General features: G+C 39.8%; 3 protein-coding genes, 1 long non-coding RNA gene and 1 pseudogene across 4 annotated transcripts; 4 read left to right on the top strand and 1 right to left on the bottom strand.

Annotated features, from left to right (window-relative positions):
* The first annotated feature begins 97 nt into the window (after window positions 1-97).
* On the top strand, window positions 98-3,570 carry LOC120287266 (disease resistance protein RGA2-like). The gene is made up of 4 exons (XM_039300013.1): window positions 98-338; window positions 1,110-3,211; window positions 3,294-3,429; window positions 3,527-3,570. Exons 1-4 carry the CDS (start codon window positions 98-100, stop codon window positions 3,568-3,570), a joined length of 2,523 nt encoding a protein of 840 aa, XP_039155947.1.
* A 1,812-nt stretch (window positions 3,571-5,382) lies between these two features.
* Window positions 5,383-7,884, bottom strand: LOC104414906 (annotated as a pseudogene).
* A 1,192-nt stretch (window positions 7,885-9,076) lies between these two features.
* LOC108954122 lies at window positions 9,077-20,780 on the top strand. Its single transcript, XM_039299997.1, has 7 exons — window positions 9,077-9,406; window positions 12,908-12,995; window positions 13,208-13,324; window positions 13,543-13,705; window positions 17,766-17,836; window positions 20,173-20,258; window positions 20,639-20,780. Exons 1-7 carry the CDS (start codon window positions 9,077-9,079, stop codon window positions 20,771-20,773), a joined length of 990 nt encoding a protein of 329 aa, XP_039155931.1. The 3' UTR covers window positions 20,774-20,780.
* LOC104436721 lies at window positions 14,416-14,978 on the top strand. The gene is made up of 3 exons (XR_005549737.1): window positions 14,416-14,451; window positions 14,613-14,751; window positions 14,915-14,978. It is a non-coding gene; the product is annotated as an uncharacterized LOC104436721 (long non-coding RNA).
* A 1,356-nt stretch (window positions 20,781-22,136) lies between the features above and the next one.
* On the top strand, window positions 22,137-25,346 carry LOC104446440 (putative disease resistance protein RGA1). Its single transcript, XM_010060295.3, has 2 exons — window positions 22,137-24,967; window positions 25,073-25,346. Exon 1 carries the CDS (start codon window positions 22,452-22,454, stop codon window positions 24,948-24,950), a length of 2,499 nt encoding a protein of 832 aa, XP_010058597.2. The 5' UTR covers window positions 22,137-22,451; the 3' UTR covers window positions 24,951-24,967; window positions 25,073-25,346.

Below are 25,346 nucleotides of genomic sequence, written 5' to 3'. Positions count from 1 at the left end.
TCATGCTTCTCTGCTATCCTTCTGCTGATAACTAGTTTAATTCCTGCACAGCGGTGACCCCAAACCTCCTCGAGAACCAATAACACCAAACACAACCATGACTGAGGTTGTCTCTAGCATCCTTGGACCTCTTCTGCAGAAACTAGCTTCATCGGCAGTTGAAGAAATTCAACTAGTGTGGGGCGTCAAGGATGACCTAGAGAAGCTCAAAAGCATGCTAGAGATGATCCAGAAGGTGCTCGCCGATGCTGAGCAGAAACAAACAAAACAGGAAGCTGTGAGGCTTTGGTTGTCGAAACTTAAAGACTTTGCTACGATGCCGAGGATGTTGGAATTTTGTTTGTTAAAACAAAATAAGTGCTTTTTACTTTGTCCCACATAGAAAAGGTGGGAGCAGGAGGATTAGTTTATTAATGAGGAATTTCCTTTTGTAGTTAAAGGAGTGATTAGGTGGGGCTAGACCCACCATACCCGCGTGCGGGTGCGCGGATAATTGCGCGATTTTGGCATTAATCCCTTGCTTTTTATTTATTTATTTTATTTTATTTTATATTTTAGTTCAAAGGTTGCCTTTTAATTTGAGAATTTCGAAATGAAATATAAATGAAAATTCGAAATTCTATTTAAATATATATATTTATATTCCGAATTTTATTTGTGCCTTTTCAAGACAACCTTTGGAAAATTACTTATTCGGTTTTTTAATTTATCCGAAGGATTGCAATTGTTCGTTTTTTCGACTTCTTCCGAAGAGTCGCGTTGGTTTATCCGAACAATTTTCTAAAGACATGTTTGTTCGCAATTTTCACGAAGAGTTGCAAGACCGTTTCATATAAATACTTGTCATTTTCGGAAAGAAACATGTGGTCATTTTTCGAGTCTTCTTTCTGAAAACTGCAGCCAATTTTTCGATTGTTTCTTAGAGACCCGAGAAATATTAGAATTGCTATCTAGTATTCTCACTTGAGACTTTGTTGTATCCTGGGAAATTTGCCAAGTGACCATTAGCAACGTAGTGGGGCAAATAAATCCTTAAAGAAAGTGATATCACGCCCAAAGTCCGAGTTGTTTTTACTCGATCCGATTTCATTGTTCTACCCATTTCGCAGACTTTATTCTTACAATAGAGGATGTGCTAGACGAATTTGAAACCAACGCTTTGTGTGGGCGGGTGAGGAGGACCGAGCACTTGACCCTCAAAAGGAAGGTACGCTACTTGTACTCGTTTAAGATAGCACATAAAATGAAAGAATTGGGAAAGAGACTTGATAGGATAAATGAAGAGAAAATCAAGTTCAACTTGTCGAGTGATATTCATGAAAAGGCTATCGTTCCGCGGAGGAAAACTTACTCTTTTGTACGCACTTCGAATATAATTGGAAGGGATGAAGAAAAGGAAAGGATAATTGAGCTGTTGAAAAGATCAGATGATGGTGGAGCTGGAATTATAGCAGTCCTTCCGATTATTGGAATGGGAGGTACTAGAAAGACGACTCTTGCTAAATTGATATACAATGATGAAAGGGTAAAGGAGCATTTCGAACACAAAGTTTGGTTATCCATGCCATTAGAATTTGAAATTGAGAAGACAATGAGAGACATCATCAAGTGTCTTAATAACGAAGCAAAATTTGATAACTGGACCCTTGAGATGCTACAAAATGACCTAAGAAGCAGAGTGGAGAACAAAAGGTGTTTGTTTGTAATGGACGATGTGTGGCAAGTGAGGAGGGAGGAGTGGGAGCAATTGCCATATTTGTTAGGAGGTGTTTCCAAAGGGAGTAAAATCATAGTCACTTTGCGGAATAAATTTATCACCTCAATCATGGGCACTCGCTACCCTTTTGATTTGGCCAACCTTTCGCGGGAGGATTCTCTGACTTTGTTTGTGAATTGTGCGTTTGATCAAGGGAAAGAGAGAAATCACCCGGACCTTATGGTTATCGGCAAGGAAATTGTGAGGAAGTGCGGGGGAAATCCTCTGGCGATGAAGACTTTGGGAAGTTTGTTGTATTCAAAACACAACCAGAAGAGTGACTGGGAATTTGTAAGAGATAGTGAGATTTGGCAATTAGACACTGGCATTTTACCTTCACTAAGAATAAGCTATGATCTAATGCCGTCTTACTTGAAACAATGTTTTGCTTACTGCTCGATATTCCCAAAGAATCACGAGTTCAGCAACTTTGATTTGATCCAATTTTGGATCTCGAACGGTTTTATCCGACCCAGAAGAAAAAATCAGGAGCTGGAAGAGATTGGACGGCAGTACTTGAAGGAGCTGTTCTCAAGATCCTTCTTCGATGTCGTCGCGGAACGTTATCCGGTAGTGATCTTCAAGATGCATGATCTCATTCACGAACTTGCCATTTCAGTGGCACAAACCGAATCGTGCAACATGACGAAAGAGCGCACGCAGGATATTTCCCCGAGCACTCGGCATATATCAATTTTCAACACATTTGATGTACCGAAAGATGAACTACCTGGCTGCTTGAGCAAACTCAGCCGTGTTCGTACCGTCATGTCTGAGAAGTTGGGTTCCTCTGAGGAGTTCTTTCTGGAGACGTGCATTGAGCGATTCAAGCACATGCGAGTGCTAGTGCTACATGAATCCACCTTTGACCTACTGCCCAGTTCTATTGGCACTCTAAAGCATTTGAGGAATCTTCATTTATGCTATAGCCCTAATCTCAAGAAACTCCCCAAATCGGTCTGCAAGCTTCGCAATCTGCAGTGCTTAGTTCTTAGCGGGTGCACGGAACTCGAGGAATTGCCTGCAAACATAAAGAATATGATCAACCTCCGTTTTTTGTCGGCAACCACGAAACAGCAGCGTTTCTCGGAGAGTGGAATAGGATGCTTGACCTCTCTGCGGTGGCTATTCATTGCAGACTGCATGAATTTGGAGACCTTGTTCGATGATATCCAATCGCTCAAGTCGCTCCGTGTATTGGCCATCGCAAATTGTCCGAAGTTGGCCTCTTTACCACAAGGCATCAAGAATCTCCAGGCATTAGAGCATCTCTGGATTGGGTACAGCGAGAGATTGAGGCTGCCAGAAGGCGAAAGTAATGAACCACGCTCCACGTCGAGGCTTCAATCCTTCAGATTCGAGGGATTACCGGAATTAGTTTCGTTGCCCAGGTGGCTCGAAGGTTCTGCAAGCACACTGCAGAAGATAAAAATTGCGGGTTGTCCCAACTTGAGGGTATTGCCCGAATGGCTGCAAAATTGTTCTTCTCTGAAAAAACTGAAGATTCGAAACTGTCGTAGATTGTCCTCTTTGCCAGATGGCATTCGCGGTATTGCCACAATTTATATCGAGGATTAGAGCAGTGATGAAGAAGAAGGCTCCATTTCTTGCGTCGAAAATAGCGACTAAATATCTATCCAATGCTCACGTGGTTTCCGCCCCGGAGATTCTCGGTATAAGCAAACTCGCCCTCTTTTTCGACACGTTTATGAATTAAATTTTGATGGTTTGAGATCATGTTTCTTATATTGTCTCTTAATTTACTTGCAGGGTTAATTGGCAGGAGCATTGAAGAAGAAGATTATTGCGAATAGATATCTAAAATATCTAGATATTGTCTTGTAAGAAAAGAGTGTGAAATGTGTGGCTTACAGATTGGCCATTGTAGAAATATCTAGAAAGATATCCTTCTAGAAATATTTGTACTTTTATGTGTGTGTAAGGAGTTCTCTCAATCAATATTGTACACGGTACCTCTAATAAAAGTTGTATGTTTTCTTTAAATGAGTTTGTGTCTTCTTCATCAATTGGTATTAGAGCTTTTGCTACGTGTGGTCTACGACCGCAACTGAAATCAATAGAGATTGGAGCAAGATCGCTCCCATCAATGAGATTTACATCCAAGAAGGAAGAGAATAACTTGATTCACCGATGTAAGCAAACTCCTCCTCATTTTTTATATGTTTATGAACTAAAATTGGATGATGCATATGATTCAAATGATTTCTTATAAGAATGTATGATGAAGTTTTCTTTTATTCAATTAACATAATTTTTTAAATAGTTTTCGAAAATTGTCATTTTTATGATGTTTGTGTTCAAAGAATGCATGGTCATCGTGAGTTCTGATTTTTCTTTACAAGTAAATACTATAACTTGAGGTTAAAGGAAATATGTACCTCGGAGAAAAATGACATCTCTATTTTACATTGCTAAACAATCATGTGTCTTTTAATGAGTATTTGAGTGGAAATATATGATAATTAACTTACGTAATTTAAAGTTTTGGTTATACTGTTTAATTTTTATTTATTCCAATTGATTATTTGTCTGACCAATGATCTCTTGCTTTAGGAAGCAATGCACAGAGAATGATGAAATATCCATTGCAATGCGCGTTAGAGTTGTGTCAAAAAAGTTCTAAATCAGAGAATTGATTTAGTATTGAGTAATTAATATATTCAAATTGGTCCATAACTTATGTGCTAAAACTTTTAAGTGAATATAGTTCTAGTTGAATATATAAATAAGTAAAGACTAGCGTTCTCTCTTATCAATCTCTTAAGACGAAGGTGCCCTATCAATAGTATTTATGCATCTTGTTCAAAGTCAATGCAAAGGAGAGGTTTAGAATACAAGAATTGGAAATACAGATTGAACCAGATGCGACATTAACGCAGTACTAAATTGAGTTTCAGTTCTTCATGGCGCCGCCATTTAAAAAAAAAAAAAAGACCCACTTGAATATATCACGGCATCCCTATTAATATAGAAAAAGAAGTTCTTTTTTCGTTCCTATCTTCTTTCTGGACAAAAAGGGGTTTTTCCCATTTAAAAAAAAAAAAAATCGTTCCTGATGGTGTGGACAGGTGCATCAGAATCGTAGAGAGTGCCAGTTATCATTTCTACTAACTTAAAGCTCCGATTACTTTTTTTTTTTTTTTTTTTATGTTTTGTATACCGTGAAAAACAACATAACATCCCCAATTCGAGAACCTCCATTTTGACTTCAAGTTTGTAATTTAACTTCAAATCAGGCCAAATTGTTGCTTTTCTTCCAAGAATTACCTTATCATATTTTTCAACCCATCTTGACTTTCGTTTTTTGAAGGAAGGGTAATTACGTTTCCAGGGTAGCCTAAGATAACTCTCAAAAGTCAAGGACGTAAAGTAGGATATTTATGTGGCCAAACTGCGAGGAGGGTCGGGATTTACTCCCAAATAAAATAAAATAAAATAAAATAAAATAAAAAACATTTGGGGTCAAGAGTGGTTCCATTCATCAACCTAGGGTTAGGTTTGCAGAGAAAATGCAAATACTATATCGTACTCGATTTTAGGGTCATCCGTCCAGGCAAACTGGTAAGTTCATGACATCCCTTTTGACGTGAAAAACAATTCTTTTGACCTGAAAAACAATTCTAACAAACAAAATTCACGTCAAAAGAAGCGTTATCTATTTCTCTTGCTCCCATCCTCCCAATCGCATCCCTGGATCGTAGTTAGTGAATAGGCGAAACTCATTCCCAAGCTTGCTGGAATGCTTAGGCCGGAATATGCATGGACGCAAACCAAGCAGTTCCGCTGCTTTATCTTTTTGAACTTCTCCTGCAAGCATCTCAGAATTTGCCAGGCGTTAGGAAGGGATATAAAGCATCCAGCATACTCCAAAAAGGGGGAGAAAAAGGAACTGCAGTAGTTCATAGCAATAACGTCACTGCAAATGAAAGACAATGAACCAAAAAGACAGGTTTAAAGGTGCCCCAGGAGGACTAACAGTCGATAGATACCTGTAAGCAAAAGCAAGTAAGCGTTTGACTGCGAGAGGAATGATATGGTTTGAGCAACTTTCTCCAAGCACTCCCCACTCTGTGGTTCATAAAGAAAGGGATCAGAATGTATTCAGCCGATAATGGAAAGAGATACATAAGCGTGTTTACTAAAGGATCTGCCAGTTCTGGGACAAGATAAGAGATGGTAAGCATAGAATAGGGAGGCCTAAGCATTTATAGTTCACGAGGCCACATAAACTTACCAGTTATGGAGGATCTGCAACTATAACTTGGTAAGCATGCTTCATTTCAGTTGGCAACTCTTCTGGTTTATTGTAGTCATAAAACGTGAAGTCACTTCCGTATTGTTCAAAACGTTTGTCATACTCGAGCAGTTGCACAGATACACCGGGATCAATTCTCTGATATGATACCACAAATGAGTTACTTCAAAGACCTTATCTCATAATGACATACCAAATTCCAATGACATGCACACTCGATAATCTGAGAAACGAGTGTTGATGAAAAGAGTAAACCCATACCAATAGTTAATAAGATTGCAATTTTCAAAGCAGAGGAAGACAGCACATACTTCTAACTAATAATTCTCATTCTTGCAGAAGGGCGAAAGAGTGGGCCTCTAATACAGTGATCAAGCAATAAAAAGAGCTTATCTGTGCACATATTTGTCTTACAAGAAACAAAGAAAGAAAGGAATGTAGTAAAGATTAAAGAGAAAGGAAGCAAAATTCAGGCCACTTTTGCTTTATCTTTCATCAGACGAAGGTATTCCAAGTCTAATTGAAACGACATCGAATTGCTTGCAGATTTCCACCAAGAATTGAGTGAACTATGTAACAGTTTGGAATAACGTGCGCACAATCCATGGATTCATGTGTATTCCAAATTTTCAAAGCAGAGGAAAACATCACATACTTCTAAACCAAAGAAGGGCGAAAGGGTGGGCCTCTAATACAGAGATCAAGCAATGAAAAGAGCTTATTCTTATCTGTGCACATATTTGTCTACGAGGAACAGAGTAACAAAGAAAATAATGTAGTAAAAATTAAAGAGAAAGGTAGCAGAATTCAGGCCACTTTTGCTTTATCTTTCATTAGACAAAGGATATTCCAAATCTAATTGGAACGGCATCGAATTGCTTGCAGATTTCCACCAAGAATTGAGAGAATTATGCAACAGTCTGGAATAACGTTGTGCTTACTTTATTTCACCAAGTGTATTTCTATGTCTCTGCCTATATAACCTGGTAAAATCATGCTTCTCTACTATCCTTCTCCTGATAACTAGTTTAGTTCCTGCACAGCGGTGATCCAGAAGGTGCTCAAAAGCACCTAGAGATGATCCAGAAGGTGCTCGCCTGTGGCTAGCGAGGGTCGGCTAGCAACCCTTGCTCGCAAGGGAAAAAAATAAAGAAAAAGTAAAAAAAAGAGAGAATAAAATTATAGATAAATTCAAAAAATATTTAAAATATTATTTTTAAAATATCATGTTAGTGGCAATAGTACCACGTCAACGCCGACCGGCCAAAATTGATTGGATGAACTCAACCGGCATAAATGCAAAAACTTCGGAATTAAATTGGTAAAAAAAAAAAAATTCATAACTAAATTGACATAATTGCAATAAATTTAAGACATTTTTTTTCATAATTCTCTCATGCTTTTTCTATAAATAATGAACAAGCTATGAGTGCCAAATTGTTAGAATATCATTTTGATTGGGTTAATCACAAAGAAGGTAAACATATTGAACGGGCAAAATGTAAGAAAAGCCGAAAGAGATCCAAACGATGAACTCAGCCATTGAAATGCGATTCCAAAAGCGGAACAACAAAATCTGATCCTGTTGCACTAGCCGTCGACGATACATGAAGTTTGCACGAAATTAGCTACAAAAGGACCCAGGAGCCCTCCCAAGAGAAGAAATGAACTCGACATTGAAGCTGATAATTTGAAGCTAACATCACTCCAGAGACGGTGGCCAAACGAAGCTGCTTTTGTGTGACATGTCGCGATTGCCCAGCTGTCTCCGCTTTTATTGACTTGCATTTAACTCGCTTTGCAAATCACAAAACTCGAGAAAATATTTAGTAGTATAACATTATCACCTCATGCAATGATAGTGATATGGCACTATATGCTTAGTTAGATCCTGACACGCAGCAAGTCATTTGAAATTAAATCAGGATATATTGAAAGTTTATCAGGACAGGTCGGAAAAGAAAACAAACTAATTATGTAGGTTTGATAAAATGCCTTTGAAATTGAAATGGCCGTAACTCACTCTGATTTCCTTCGCTCTTTTGCTCTTTTTTATGTTTAGAAATGTCTTTTCATTAACTTTCTCTGATTCCTATTTTGCTTATGAAGGAAAAACGAAATTAGAGAAACTCATCAGCTAAGTAGCACCGACACGTGACATATGACACGACACGACACGATATGTCGACACGTCATTTCTCAAAAATAAAGAATTTTAACACGTTGAGACACGTTGTATATTAAATGAATATTTTTACTTTTAATTAATTTAATTCAAATTCATAATCAAGTAAATTTTTTTAATTATGATGGCCTTGTTTTTTAATTATGATGGGCTTGTTGCGTGATTCTCTCTTTTTCAAAGGTTTTTTTTTTTTTTTTTTTTGGCGGTGAAGTATGTTGTTTCAGCCTGGTTTGCTATCTTCCCTCAGATTAATGGTGCTTGGGTTTGCTTTTGATCTCTATAGCCGGTCGATTATAGTGCTTGGTGGAAGATTTTGCGTGGTAGAGGGAGGAGGGGAGACCCTCACGACCAGTTCGGAGGGTGGGGATAGTTTCGTTTAAGCTAATACTTGAATAGATTAGATTCTCAAGCACGACTGCCGCCGACATGATTCCCTAGAGGAGATACGAGATAGAAATTGATGCTTTCTGATAGGGATGGTCGTAAAAACCCGAGTTCATAGGATCTGTCTAGTACATTTGTTCAGTGAGCTCCGGTGATGTTTGAACTTTGTGAGATGATTTTTCAATATTTTAGTGGATGCTCAGCTCTCTATTTATATAAGTTAGACTAGATTGTCAATGCCGAGTTCGGGGTCATATAATAATCTAAAGCCTTGACGGCGGGGGAGTGCTTGCATTTCATGCTTTGGGTGTTGTGCGATTGCTAATGCCTTCAGGCTCTTGGTGACCTTGAATTTCTCCTCATCTCCACTATTCCTATGCTGGATTAGAGAGTCTAAAACAAGTGATGCACAGCCTCATAGAGCCTCTTTGCCTTCACAAATCACAGATGGTGATGGCATGGGGCACATTGAAACATGGCTGCAATTGACTTCTCCAGCGGGGTGACGATCCTTCATCAACAGCTCAAAGCACGAAATCTCGAGAAGAAACTTCAGAAGGCTGGTGGACTGAGCAGCTGGCTGATGTCAGTGGGGCTGGGGCAATTTGTGAGGATCTTCCGGTGTAGGCGCATCAATGAGTTTCAGCTGGCCAACATGACAATGAAGAAGCTCAAAGATATGGGTGCTGCTGCTGTGGGGCCTCGGAGGAAATTGATGTTGGGATTTCATGAATCATGTATAGGTAAAATTAATATAAAGAATGTAGTAGAAACAAACATATATTTTATACATGATTCTCTGAAGGTATTGTTCGTACGTTTTAATAAAAAATCTGAACGTAAAAGGGAGTTAAACGAATCGGTTCAGATGTTCTTCAGTTCGAGTCCCACAAGTGTCAGACCTCTAATTCAGACACATCAACAACGAACGTCGAACGGAAGAGAAAACTTTCGAATATACACCACTATGATCGTGCTAGCAATCTCATGAAGATAATCTGCCGTATTCTTGATATTTTAGTCACGGCCCGGATGGGAGAAACCTCTTCTTTTTTTTTTTTGGGTTTCGACAACACAAGAAAGAACACGCACACACTTTCTCTATTTTCGGCAACAAGCCCTTTTTCTCACGCAACATCTTTCTTTGCGGACTTTTTTCTTTGTTTATTCACAAATCAGAAACGATTGCCGATCGTGGGATCAGCAATCGTTGCTGACTCCTTATTCTCATGCACGATCGTGCATGAATGGAACGGTTAGCAACCGCTGACCGTTTATGCACGATTTCGTGCATGATGGTCAGCAGTTGCTGACCATCCATGCACGAATTCGTGCATGCACGTGCACGTATATTCGTGTGAAATGGTCAGCAAATTGCTGACCATTTCCACTTTAATTAATCAATTAATAATTAATTAAATGAATAATTAATTAATTAATCAATCTCCTTAAAAATAAAAATAATATAATCTTTATATGTGCATTTGGAATACATTAATATGTATTCGCTTTGGGCATGCGTGTGCATCATATGCACATAAGCTCATGATTATAATACAAATTAAATTAAATCTCCTTTAATTTAATTTTGAATCGACTCAATTTGATTGCAGTAATTGCAAACACATTTGCAACAACATTTTTCTCTTGTTTCACGTTATCCTAATTGTTTATGGTGTGTGACATCTCTAGGTTTATCACTAAGCTGGTAGTAAGACTTGTACTAACACATTAGTACTCCTAAAAGAATTAATTGTCCTGATTAATTTTTGGGTCCTACAAGTCATAATTGACATCTAGCAATATGTCATGGCTACCCAGATAGTGTGAATACTTTAAGAACATAATGAACCTGTCAACTTTTGCTATAGTGTAATTCAATCCTTCTATCTTACTATGTCCCGATCAAGCAAAGACCATGGAATATTTGTTAAGTCATTAATTCGATCATATGCACAAATCTAATTGACATGCATTTTATTCGAAACATAAATAATTTGTTCTCAGTTACAACCTTGACCGAGGATTTCAATGCAGTGTCATAATTAGATCGCATAAGATATCATTATTATATTTTGCATGTAACAAGGAGACAGATTCCATAGTACGCACACTTGCAACTTCATATATGAACGAACTATGACCATCAGGTATAAAGACGGATCAACGACCCGGCATTATGTGCACTCGTGAACCATAATTGTTCAATACACAAGTTAACACTATGCCTCAGGTTTAAGTATTATTTACACAAGACCAAAGCATGAACAATTAGACATTGACCACCCTAAAAGCTTTCATGTCGCTAATCGTTACATATGCGTCACGTTCAGTGAACTTGTCTAATACAAACACATGTGTTCTAACTCAGGCATCATAATACCAAATGACATGTGACTCATCATTCCCTTAAGTATCTAATACTTAATGGCAAAGTTAAGGACACACCGGTCTCAACAGAATTATTAATATCCATTCAATAATCCATTGATCGGGAACAATTTAAAGATTCAGTCTAACTATGAACCCGTCGCATATATTCTTGACGTATCAATAATAGGTCTAGTTACAACTGATTTTATGGAATCATTCATAAATATAAAATAATTGGACAAATGAATGAATACGTCATTGCCATTAATTAAATAATAATAATGAAAGTACAACTTAAATCCCTAGTATATAACTATTACATAATAGCTTTATGGCATACATCCAACAATTGATGCACGTCATCGACTGCGTCTGCGATCCTTATCATTGAAGACTCGAAGTGCCTCGTAGGAGCTGCTAAGCATTTGAGCTATTCGAAAAGATACATGATCCACTAACTGGAGCTAAGGCCAACTCCTTGTGAATAAGAAGCATGTGGACACCAGGACAAGAAAAGCATCCGGCGGCTTTAAAGGGTGTCCCCGCCTACGAACTTAAGCTGCTGGTATCTCCGTCCTCGCTCTTGTACTAAGAGAAACGAACTCGGTTGCTCCGTGTAATTAATTTTCTATTGTTTCTTCCCCTTTTCTAGGCAGGATCGAACACGTTCGACCAATGCCGCTAGTTCTACCCAATTGAAAGAGATTGTGTGCCTGTGTGGTGAAGAATTTTAGAGGCAGTAGAATTTCGGATGGCTTAGATTGCTTTTCTCCTCGCTGCTCGGAGTTGCAGCATCCTCGGGTTAAAGGGGAGAGTACAGTACGCTAGGGTCATTGCTTTGACAATTAAAATCAAGTCTTAAGGCTCCAGTTTGTTGAAGATAGAGAGCTTCCGTTTCTTGGGAAGTAATTAGCTTGAAATGGCCCAATTTGCTTAAAATAAAAATTAACAACTTTGCATTGGGTTGTAACTGGCCTTTGTTACGTTTCTGTCAAATGATATCCTTGTAGGTTTGCTGTGTAAATTTATCTCCACATCACTTGATGACATGGATTTGAAACACCCGAACAGCGCCGTTTAAATCTAGAATAACTTTCTTTATTAGGGGGTTATTCTTTCTTCATAATTTCTTGAAGGTAATTTTTGGGGAGAACACAAAGTGAGTTAATTGAGCGTTTTAATTTGATATAAAGACTAATTTCTTTTGTGCACTATTATTTTTCTGGAGAAAAAAGATACTTAATGTTATTTTCTTTTCTTTTTTACCACTTAAAGGGATCTTATATAGAAAGCATGACGTTTTACTATTGTTTTTAACAACTAAAAACAATATTTATCCAAAATTTACAAAGAAATTGAGAGGAAGATTATTAGAAAGCAAGTGAACTATTACTTAATGAGTGAGAATTACATATATTGGAGTGTATTTTTAGAAAATAAAAGTGAGATAAACGATGCTTTTGACTTAAATATATATAGGCTAGGGCAATAGCACGTAATTAGAAGATCATGTAAACAAAAATAAAATAAAATGAGTGATTATAATTTTGTTTGTTTTACAAAAGATAAATGATTTGAAAATTATTTTTCTAAAAATAATTTTACATCACTTACAATAATAAAATGAATGAAAAATATTTTTATCATCCACAAAAATATTAAGATATAATAAAAAAATCTTATTTTGATTAATTATTTCAAATTATATAAATGATTACTTTTATAAAAAAATTCAAATTATTTATTTTTTGCCAAAAAAATCTTTGTACAACGAAATCTGAGGCCAACTTTTTCCAGTGACTGGTCCACGTGGACAAGATCCCCACCGTTGAGTAAGCCCTTCTATGTGCCTGATCTTAGAACGTGCAGTTCGAAAGCAGGTGTTCGTTTCCCGCTCCGTCATCTTCAATGAAGCTCTCTCTCGGAATCGCAGGCAAAAGCTCCAAAAACAATGGAGGAGACGGTAGCGGCGCTCGGCAAACGCCTCGACCAATCCCTCGATCGCCGTCCCATCCCTCTCGGTCCTCTCTCTCTCTCTCTCCCCCTTCTTCCTATCCTCGTTCCATCCAGCGATGAAAGCTGCGAATCGCATCACTGAGTTGAATCTCTTCTCATTTCACTTGCTACTGTTAGTTACTTTGCGTTTGCTTTGGGTATTGGGCCGAGAAAAGTTGCAAGGTCGCGCGTTTTCCTTCTTACCAGTCGATTGATTTATTTTGGTGTTTTGATCCAGATTCCGCTTCTTCGACCTTCATTCAGTGCCTGAACCGCCGCGTGTCGACCGCGAGCGGCGATCTCGATTTGCTCGACTCCATGACGTTCGGGACCGTGTTGTTCGAGGAGGGACCTCGCTCAGCTCGAAGAGCGCCTTAAGAGCTTCGGCTACGTCCCCGGTAGTTTGAGCTCGACAATTTTTCTGCCTTTGTATTTTATTGCGAATGATTGCATGGAAGTAGTTTACTTGGGGTTGAAGTGTACATCAATATGCTGGATCGCTAGGAGTTGAAAGGAATGAAAAGGTGCAGGTCAGTTATCTGCAGACTTTGATATCCTGGTTTTGTTTTGTAGATGTTGACGATGTTGAAGAAGATACAGTCGATGACTTATCGAGCCCTCTCGAACTTGATCCTAATTCTCCATTATCAAATGATGGATTTGACCGGCCATCTTCATGTTCGGGGCGACTTACTGCGGCGGTTTCTATGACGAAGAGTTTTGAAGAAGATTCTCTGTATCCTTGTCAGGTTTTGATATAGCAACTTTCTTTTATCCAAGTCTGAAATATTTGGCAAATTGTAAAATTCTAAGCCGAAGAGGTTAAGAGGGATGGATCAATTGGCTAGACTGCACACCTGGCCGAAGCTTCTATCCCTTAGGAACAATCAGTAGACAGTTTGCTTGCTTTGAGTACAGGCCCTTTTCATGAGCCTACCCTGACTGAGGGTGCGTTTGGATGGGCATTTAGAAAGCCCATCCAAGCCCCAAAGCCCTTTTACCTCAATTTGAGGTGTTTGGCAATCATCTTCAAGGGGCTTTCAATTGAAAGTCAGCCCTTAGGAATGCTGAAAGCTGAAGGGCTCCTTTAATGAAAATAGCAAGTTGTCTATTTTATCCTCAAAATTTTATTGAAAAACCACTTTTACCCATCTGGTTCTCCCACCTTCCATCGCTCTGCCTTTTTCTATAGCCGGGCTTTTGCTGTCGTCCCTTCCGCCACCTGCGATCTCTTTCCTTCGCCGTCGAGTTCAGTTCGAACACATCTGCCGTTCCGAAGCGCAGGTTGTCCCCTCTGTCTCTGTCTATCTCTCTCCCCATCTTTTGCTGTTTTTGCCGGATCCGGAATCTCCGCGACGGAGATCGAAGAAGGAGGAGGAGGAGGAGGAAAAGGAGTTGGAGATGGAGATGGGAATGGAAAGTTCTTCGCGTGCTACCTCTTGGTCTCCTCGCCCTCGCCACAAGGGTCAAAACCTACATTGGGTAACCATCTCTCCTCCCCTTCCTTGTTTGGGCTCCGATCACCGTTCACTTCCCGTCGCCGATCGTGATCCGGCGACGGGTTTGGCTCTCTTGCGCATCTCTTGTCGACGGCGAGCTGATCTTGAAACTGGCGGCGTGATTTCTGTGTCTATCTCGGACAGGTTCACGGTGAACCCTAGACGGCGAATCAGGCAACACAACGGGGAATTGATGTGCGGAGCGTGGAGGACCAAGCGAAAGCGACCTTGGGAAATGGTCTTCTGCATCTACGGCTTCCCCTCCCATGTCTCCGCTCTTCAGGTTCGGAAATTGAAAGAACAATTTCAATAGCAATTTTTTCGAAGTTCGTTCTGCAGAGCACGAGTCAATCGATCACTTTCTCGGAGTGTTTTCATGAATTGAGGATTTAGACTTCTGTCTATACTCAAAATTACTGAATTAGTTATTCGTCTACTTCTTACAGCCATTATGCCGTCAATGCATGCTTGGCTCCGCTATATTCAGTTGAAGGAATGCAGGTGATCACAAAGGGAGGGAATTGGAAATCGAATGCATGGCCTGCACCCGTTCAAGTAATTTACGCATGGTTTTTGTTTGTTTTGCACTAAGCATGCTGTTTTTCCTCTTCATTCTATTAGTGTCTTTGGCTGGTCTCATATGAAAGGAGTTCTACCCTAATATTGTCATTGTCTGCAAGCAATGCCATTATTTTGGGACCTTCTAAGAATGAATAGAGTAGTTTTGCTGCTCCTTATGATCTGACCTCGATAGTTATGAGATTTCTAAAAGCATTTCCAATTCTTTCTCAATCTGTGGATTCTATTTTAAGTATTGGATATATCATCTCGAAGTGAGGATTTGTCTCGTGGGTCAATATGGAACAATTCATTGATAATTTCTTATTTAAAATTTAGAGGGAGAACTGATGAAAACTGTTTTGTCACTATTGTAATCTTAAGCTACCAATCACTCAGTTGTGGGTCTTTCTTTTAGCAAAAAACATATAATAGGCCATTCTGTCAATGACTTTGTTGTGTGATTGAACGAGGATAGGTGTAGAGACTCTATGGGAGCTGTGTGTGATAGATAACCAACTAGCTCATCAAGCACGACAAGGAAAAACAGATGACAATTTATGTATCACCTTTTGTCATTTCCAGATTTTTTCCATTTTCATAAAGGTTTCACTTTCATCAAGAACTTAGAAACCAGCATGGGGTCTGTTCGATCTACTATGCATGTTCCTGAATTAAATGTGTTGAATGTGAAGGATGATGGAGTGGAGATTGGTGCTGCAAGAAGATTGTCCGATCTTTTGACTGTTTTCGAAAGGTTGACAGAGCGAGCTTATCATGAAACCTCGACATGTAAAGCTTTCATTGAACAGCTCAAATGGTTTGCTGGAACACAGATAAAGAATGTTGCTTCAGTTGGTAGAAACATATGTACTGCTAGTCCAATATCAGACTTAAACTGGCGTACACCATGCTTAATCTCTCATCCTCGTTTATTTACCTGTGTTGGACTGTGCCGGTTGTTAGGGTTGAGAATGGTCTGCCCGGAACTGACACATTCTTTCCCTAGAAACTAGTTTCAACATCAAGTGAACTACTTTTCAACAAAGTACACAAAGCATGCTGCTGGTTGCCCGGGTTTGCCTGGGCACATGAAGGTTCAAATTTGCCCAATGGATGAGCTCCCGTGCTATTCTGACGGAATTGAAGTTTCGATGCCAGACAATGAATGGGAAGGCGAGGCAGAGCTTGACGACGACAATTGTGATGCTCACAGATCGGAGGAACACTCGGTAAGAGATGACACGATTCGGAATTCGTGGGATGATGAACCACAGGTACACCGGCCCATTTATGGACAAGATTATGGTGTCAGCTTGTTGCCGGTTGGTGTACGATCTTCTGTCAACCCCAGCTCCTTTTCCTCAGATGAAGGGAGGAGTGCCGAGTTAAACAAGCAGTTAGAAGAAAAATTGCCCGAGACAGCGTCAACTGCTAATAACAGCCAAGAGACCAGTAGATTTATTGCATCCGAGGAAATTGAGATCGTAGAACTCTTCACCCCATGCCGAATCATACATCTTCTACGGGTAAGAGGAGAAGGGTTCCAACCATATGTCCCAAAATTATCGACTTGACTCATTCTCCCATTTTTGTCTAATTATGTTGAGTGTAGGATGCTGTAGTTTAACTTCAGAATAATGATGGAATCATCTGTAAGGATGTAACTTCCGCTTGTGCTTTATAATAAACGTACGTGAAGTAGATCACTTCCGGCGATCTCTTTCCTGTGAAGGCGATTGGTTGCATTCTAGAGGACGAGTAACTTGCTGTTAACTTTGGGAGAAGTTGATGCAGCAGTTGTACTTTGGCGAATTTACGAAATACACCAGCAAAATGTTCGAATTTTGAGGGAAGAAGTATATCAACATGTTATATATTGTGTTATATCACGAACCCATCAAGTATTCTGCTCGAGCCAGAACAAAGCGAAACAGCAGAAGGTGTCCATAAATTTTCACGGAAAAAACATAGGAGGCCTCGGGGCATTAGGGTCATTAATTTGTATTGAATCAAGCCTTGCTGCTTTGTGCATTGATATACACTAGAAATTATGTGCAATTCCATTTGATGTTTTTTAGCAAAAAAAAAAAAAAAAAAGAATTTTAATTTTAATAAAATTGTTTACACAACATCTTTAACATTATTGTCAAATATAAATTGAAAAAGTTGCAAACATTATTTTTTTAATTTTAAACAAATAAAAAATAAAATATTTAGATTAATCACCAAATGAGCTTTGCAAATGTGTTTTTTACCAAACAACATTTCTTTCAAAGCTACTTTTCAAAGCAGAATTTACCAAACAGTCTTTGCATTTCCTCCAAAGCCCTTTAAGCTAAATTGCTTTGCATTTTCCCAATGAGCTTTCCAAATGCCGAACCAAACGCACCCTGAGTGCGGCAACAGCAACCCTCAGTGGACTCACTCGGAAGCCATGAGTCTATCTCCTGTCAGCTCTATTGGTTATGTTTGATTCTGGTGTCAGAAAAATAATCTTGAACAGTGTTTATTCCATGGTGACTCGAGAGTATACATACCGTCGACAACTACTGCTAAGCCATATCATTTGGCAGTATAGGTACCGCCCTATTATATCCAAGTTGCAAATAGTGTTGCAATATCTCAGCTATGCAATATGCAAATTTTCATCCTAAAAGACTGAAAAGTGAAAAAATGGCCAATTATGGTATACTATTTCCTAGATTTTGTTGATTTGTCCTTCCTGAAGTTCCCTAGATTTGATGACTCCATCAGCTTGAAAAGACTTGGTATATCTGACGTAGCTCTGGCCACATTAGCTTCGGAAGGTGAGGGAACTTTAAGGATGTGTTTTAGTAATCTATTTTTGCTAGCAAGACTAAGTTTAGTAAATTCTGAACCGATGAATTGACGACAGCCGATAGTTAAACGAGCGGACGGCACGTATCTCCCGAATTGGATTCCTCACCCATATATATTCCCCGACCGTCGTTCCTCGATTCACCGCCTCTCTATATCCCTCGAAAGTAACCCAGCGCTTCTACTCCCCAAGAAATGGCCTCCGACGGGAGGGTTGCTGCTCCGCGAGTTGCGATTCCACCAATCAATAGGAATGATGAAAATAGAGCCTAGGAGCGAGAGATGCAGAACTTCGTTGTTTCTCCGCGAGTTGCGATTCCACTAGTCGATAGGAATGAAGAAAGAAGAGCCTAGGAGCGAGAGATACATAACTTCATCATGATCGTGGCTATTCTTCTTGTAGCTATGTCCTTCCAGGCGGCTATCAGCCCGCCAGGTGGGGTTCACTCCGAAGCCGCCTACAAAAACACTAGAAGAGCCGTCATGGCCACCAAACACAAGTTGGCTGAAAATTAGTCACTATTCCTGCTTGCTCGTTCCATTTCTTGGGGAGTAGTGACAATAAATGGAATGACCGAGCAAGAATAGTGACTAATTTTAAGCCAACTTGTGTTTGGTGGCCATGACGGCTCTTCTAGCGTTTTTTCCGGTGGCTTCGGAATGAAACCCACCTGGCGGGTTGATAGTCACCTAGAAGGACATAGCTGCAAGAAGAATAGCCACGATCATGATGAAGTTCTGTATCTCTCGCTCCTAGGCTCTTATTTCTTCATTCCTATCAATTGGTGGAATTGCAACTCGCGGAGCAGTAACGAAGTTCTTGTTGGAGGTTTGTTTGTCAAAACAAACTGAGTGTTTTTCCTTGTCCCACATAAAAAAGTGGGAAGGAGTGGGCCAATTTAAAAGTGTGGGATTTCCTTTTAGTACTTAAAGAATTGATTGGGTGGGGCTAGACCCCACCAAACCAGTGGCGGATGCGTGAACAATTGCGCAATTTTGGCGCACTTATCACTTGTTATTTATTTATTTTTATTTTCTATGTTATTAATTTTTAATCAATTCAAAGGTTGCCTTTTAATTTAAAAAAAACTAAAAATTATTATTCTGAATTTTGTTTGTCTTTTCAAGACAACCTTTGGAAAAATTACTTATTCGGTTTTGAAACTTTTTCCGAAGGGTTGCAATTGTTCGGTTTTCAACTTTTTCCGAAGAGTCGCATTTGTTTATCCGAACAATTTTCTAAATGACGTGTTTGTTCATTCTTTGGCAATTTTCACGAAAAGTTGCAAGACTGTTTCATATATATATATATTATACTTGTCATTTTTCGGAAAGATAGTGTAGTCATTTTTCGAGTCTTCTTTCTGAAAAATCGCCCAATTTTTCGATTGTTTCCTAGAGAGACCCTGGAAAAATATTAAAATTGCTATCTAGTATTCTCATCTAAGACTTTGTTCTATCCTGGAGGATTTTTGCCCGTGACCATTAGCAACGTTATGGGGCAAATAAATCCTTAAAGATAGTGATATCACGCCTCAAAGTCTGAGTTGTTTTACTCAATCCGATTTCATTGTTCAACCCATTTCGAAGCCATATTTTCCCAACAGTTCGGCATCTCTCGCTCCCAAGTTCTATTTTCTTCATTCCTATCGACTAGTGGAATCGCAACTCGCGAAGCAGCAACCCTCCCGTCGGAGGCCATTTCTTGGGGAGTAGAAGCGCTGAGTTACTTTCGAAGGATATAGAGGCGGTGAATCGAGGAACGACGGTCGGGGAATATATAGGGGCAAGGAATCCAATTCAGGAGATACGCGTTGTCCGCTCGTCTAACTATTGGCTGTCGTCAATTCATCGGTTCAGAATTTACTATACTTAGTCTTGCTAGCAAAAATAGATTACTAAAATTAGTCACTATTCCTGCTCGGTCGTTCCGTCATTCCATGTTCGCTAATGGCAAGACTCTTGAACCAAATCCGTGTTCAAGGCAACCACAAAAGTATGTTGGTCCATGCTTGAGTTTTGCCTTCTTTCTCAGTCTTCTTTTTTCCTTTTCCATTTTTGCTTTTTCTTCATTGAGGCGTGAACCTCCTCTGCTATTAATATTTCCTTCTCGTTCCAATTAGAAATCAAGAGGATAAGATGCATGACCTGGAAGGGCCATATCCACCTGCTATGGGAACTTGGGGGCAAGTGAAGGTACTGATACAAAATATATGCATGGGTTATTGCTTAATTAGATTCTATTAAGTTCACCCTTCCTACTCCCGGACTTTATACTTACGTGATTCGATACATTTGAAACCAGTTAAAGGTCCAAAATCAGTAGTTAAGGCATCCAAAGATGAGTATGAAAGTCTTCCTTCCTACATGAAAAGTCTTGCATCATGGGAGGTATGAAACTCTAACTTAAGCTTTGTATTTGTCTCTGACTCTTAGCAGATGCACTGCAGGGAATCACTTTTATTTTATATTAAGCTGCTGTCATAAGACCATCAGGGTTAGTAGCGTGTGAACCATATATTCTTTTGAAACAGAAATAGTGTGCTTGCTTGATTGGATTATTCCTACTTGTACAACATCTTAGAGAATTTTGGAAATGAAGTAGGTTAGATGGTTTCACTAGCATTAGAACATTGGCAACCTAGTAAATGTTACTTGACATGTGAAATCATCTTCCCAGCGCAACGTTCTGTATCCTTTCTCGCCATAATTTGCTGACAAGGATCTGCTTTTTGTCCTAACCCATTTGCATTGTGCATTTTACCCTGCAGGATTTGCTTATAGCTATCGAGAAGATAAACTCATACTTAAGCAAGAAAGAGAACTGTTCAGAAAACAAAAGCTTCTTTCAAGACGAAATATCATCATTGGCATTGGGTGGGTATATAACATCAGTAGTGATATGAATCTCTGAGTGACCATGAAAGCATTTGCTGCAAACTGATTAATTGGGCATTTTCGAGTTCTCCTGGTAGTTGTAGACTTGTCGCGTGGTCTTCTTATGTTAGACAACAGTTGCTTTGTAAAGCACATTCTTGAATACAATCAATGATCACCGCATTTCGTAGGGAAGCAGGGAAGATGCAATTTGGACTGGTGAATATACAATTTTTATGGGCATCCCACCCTTGACAAGAACCAAGCTGGAAGAGGCAAACTATGAACAAGAAGTGATCGTTTCTTCTCCCTTTTATTTGTTTAATCCATTCTTTGTTGCCCTTGGACGTTTTAGTGAAGGATCAAGCAGACCGTGCAAAGCAAAGAGTACAAGACTCAACCTGCTGCACACCGAAAATACATTCAGTTTCGTACCATCGATAGCAAGACCTAATCAGTACGGGTACATGGAATAAGCTTATTATAGAAATGTTTCTTGTTTCCGTTATCTATCTCAGAGGTCTCTATGACTCCCATCAAGCATAGTTCTTTTCCACCCCACCCAAGTTCCAAGGTTTGGCTACTATCCTACTTGCGTGCCTAGGCTAAATGGAAGTTAGAAATAGTGCTGTGTGATTAAAAAGCATCATGAAGTTCCAATCTCGATAGGAGTTGCACCATCAAAATCTCGTGGAAACGAAATCATAAAGGAAAAGGAAACATCCAGCAATTGATAGCATCAAAAAAAGCTACGAGTCACCGCGATCAGCGAAAGTATAACTAGAACAAGGAAGGCATAGTCTGGACGATCCCTTTCACGAAAAGCACTGGGAAAACCCACCAAGACTCTCGTTAATTTGAGAAGCCTCTGCAAATTTTAAAGCAGATGAAAACAGCACATACTTCTAAACCAATCATTCTCATTCTTGTAGAAGGGCGAAAGAGTGGGCCTCTAATGCAGTGATCAAGCAATGAAAAGAGCTTATTCTTATCTGAGCACATACTTGTCAACAAGAAACAGAGTAACAAAGAAAGGAATGTAGTAAAGATTAAAGAGAAAGGAAGCAAGATTCGGGCCACTTTTGCTTTATCTTTCATCAGACGAGGGTATTCCAAATCTAATTGGAACGACATCGAATTGCTTGCAGATTTCCGCCAAGAATTGAGTGAACTATGTAACAGTTTGGAATAGCGTTGTGCACCCTCCATGGGACCATGTGTACTCCAAATTTTCAAAGCAGAAGAAAACAGCACATACTTCTAAATCAATCATTCTCATCCTTGTAGAAGGGCGAAAGAGTGGGCCTCTAATACAGGGGTCAAGCAATGAAAAGAGCTTATTCTTATCTGTGCACATATTTGTCTACAAGAAACAGAGTGACCAAGAAAGGAATGTAGTAAAGATTAAAGCGAAAGGTAGCAGAATTCAGGCCACTTTTGCCTTATCTTTTATCAGACGAAGGTATTCCAAATCTAATTGGAACGGCATCGAATTGCTTGCAGATTTCCACCTGGAATTGAGAGAATTATGCAACAGTTTGGAACAACGGAGCGCCTGCTCCATTTCACCGTGTGTATTTCTATGTCTCTGCCTATATAACCTGGAACAATCATGCTTCTTTGCTATCCTTCCCCTAATAACTAGTTTAGTTCCTGCATTGCAGTCACACCAAACCTCCTCAAAAACCAATAACACCGGACACAACCATGACCGAAGTTGTCTCGAGCATCCTCGGACCTCTTCTGCAGAAACTAGCTTCACCCGCAGTTGAAGATTTTCAACTGGTGTGGAGCGTCAAGGATGACCGAGAGAAGCTCAAGAACACGCTAGAAATGATCCAAAAGGTGCTTGCTGATGCTGAGCAGAAACAAACAAAAGAGGAAGCTGTGAGGCTTTGGTTGTTAAAGCTTGAAGACTTCTGCTATGATGCCGAGGATGTGCTAGACGAATTTGAAAGTAGGGCTTTGTGGTGGCGGGCGAGGTCGACTTTCAAAAGGAAGGTATGCTACTTGTCCTCGTGGCTGTCCAACTTCAGCTTCCAATTTAAGATGGCAGATAAAATGAAAGAATTGGGAAAGAGACTTGATAGGATCAATGAAGAGAAAATTAAGTTCAACTTGTTGAGTGATGTTCATGAAATGCCTATAGTTCTGCAAAGGGAAACTCATTCTTTTGTACCCACTTCAAAAGTGATCGGAAGGAACGTGGAAAAGAAAAAAATAATAGAGTTGTTGATGGGGTCAGATGATGGTAATGTTGGAAAGATAGGCGTCATTCCGATTATTGGAATGGGGGGCAGTGGAAAGACGACCCTCGCTAAATTGGTTTACAATGATGATGAAGTTAAAAAACATTTTGATTGCCTAGTTTGGTTATCCATGCCAGTAGAATTCCAAGTTACGGAGATAATAATAGACATCATTAAGTCTCTTGGTCACAAAGAAGAATATGATAAACTTGACATGCTGCGAAATTGCCTAAGAAGCATGGTGGAGAACAAAAGGTGTTTGTTCGTGATGGACGATGTGTGGGAAGTAACGGAGGATGCTTGGAGAGAACTGACAGAGTCTCTAGAAGGCGTTTCCGAAGGGAGTAAAGTCATTGTGACTTCACGGAATAAATCGGTCGCCTCAATCATGGGCACTGTCCCCCCGCTTAAGTTGGCCAACCTTTCGAAGGAAGATTCTTTGACTTTATTTGTGAAGTGTGCATTTGATCAAGGGCAAGAGAAGAATCACCCGGACCTTATGGTGATCGGGGAGGAAATTGTGAACAAGTGCAAGGGAAATCCTCTGGCAGTGACGACTTTGGGATGCTCATTGCATTCAAGAAACAACCGGAAGGAGTGGGAATATGTAAGAGATAGTAACATGTGGCGATTAAAAACTAATATTTTACCTTCCCTAAGAATAAGCTACGATCTAATGCCGTCATATTTGAAGCAATGTTTTGCTTATTGCTCGATATTCCCGAGGAAGTACGAGTTTGCCAACATTGAATTGATCCACCTGTGGATCTCGAATGGATTTATCCAATCGAGCGGAAATAATCAGGAGCTGCAAGAGAAAGGACGGCAGTATTTGGAGGAGCTGCGATCGAGATCCTTCTTCAATGTTGTTTGGGAAGCATATCCTTTGCTGTGCATAGGGATGCACGACCTCATTTATGAACTTGCCATTTCGGTGGCACAACCCGAATCGTCCAACATCAGAGCGTGGACGCGGGATATTTCCTGGAGGACTCGGTATATATCATTTCCCAACCCATCTGGTGTACCAAAAGATGAAGTAAGCGGCTGCTTAAGCAAAGTGAGCCGTGTTCGTACAATTGTGTGTTGGGGGTTGGGATCCTCTGACTCTGAGTTCTTTCTGGAGACATGCATTTCGCAATTCAAGCACTTGCGAGTCCTATGGCTACAAGATTCTAGCTTTCACCTACTGCCTCGTTCCATTGGCCGTCTAAAACACTTGAGGTATCTTAGTTTAAACGGCAACAGTTATATCAAGAAACTCCCCAAATCGGTCTGTGAGCTTTACAATCTGCACACCTTAATTCTTGGCGGGTGCAATGAACTTGAGGAATTGCCCACAAGCATCAAGCATATGATCAGCCTCCGTTTTTTGTGGGTAACCACAAAACAGCAACATTTCCTGAAGAGCGGAATAGGATGCTTAACCTCTCTATGGTGGCTAGGCATTGCCGAGTGCAAGAATTTGGAGGCCTTGTTCGATGATATCCAATCGCTCACATCACTCCGTACGTTGTTGATTGTCGATTGTCCGAAGTTGACCTCCTTACCACAAGGCATCAAGAATCTGAAGGCATTGGAGGATCTCTTGATTTTGGACTGCGAGAGCTTGAGGCTGCCAGAAAGCGAAAGTAATGGACCACGCTCCATGTCGAGGCTTCAAACCTTCAGATTCCAGGGATTACCGGGATTAATTTCGTTGCCTGGGTGGCTCGAAGGTTCTGCAAGTACACTGCAGAGGATAAGAATTACGTATTGTCCCAAATTGAGCGCATTGCCTGAGTGGCTGCAAAATTGTTCTTCTCTGAGGACACTGGAGATTGAAAGCTGTCCCGAATTGTCCTCTTTGCCAGATGGCATTCGCCTCATCCCCACATTGACAAAGTTGCGGATATCCAATTGCGAGAAAGTGAGTAGTTGTGGAGAAGACTCAGAAGTACATAGTGGAGAAGATTGATTAAAATTGATCCACCGGTACAACCAAACTCCCCCTTTTTTTCCGATACGTTTATAAATTAAAATTTAATGGTTTGAGATCATGTTCCTTATATTGTCTTAATTTACTTGCATGGTCAACAGCCACGCGAGGCCTTGGAATATGAAGAAACAATCATTTCCACGAGAGCGGTGGATATTTAATTGTGAGGGATTCAGCAAGGACACCGATGTTCGAAGAAGAAGATAATTGCGAATAAATATCTAAATATGTAGATGTTGTCTCGTAAGATATTTTCTTATAAGAATGAGAGTGGTAATGTCTAGCCAACAGCTTGGCCACTCTAGAAATATCTGTTTGCTTATGAGTGTGTAAAGATTTCTCTTGGCCAATATTATAGAAAGTGCCTCTAATAAA

This window comes from Eucalyptus grandis, chromosome 1 (genome assembly GCF_016545825.1).
Source record: "Eucalyptus grandis isolate ANBG69807.140 chromosome 1, ASM1654582v1, whole genome shotgun sequence".
Lineage (NCBI taxonomy): Eukaryota > Viridiplantae > Streptophyta > Magnoliopsida > Myrtales > Myrtaceae > Eucalyptus > Eucalyptus grandis.
Note: the sequence above shows the minus strand (reverse complement) of the source record. Positions and strands in the feature narration are given on the sequence as shown.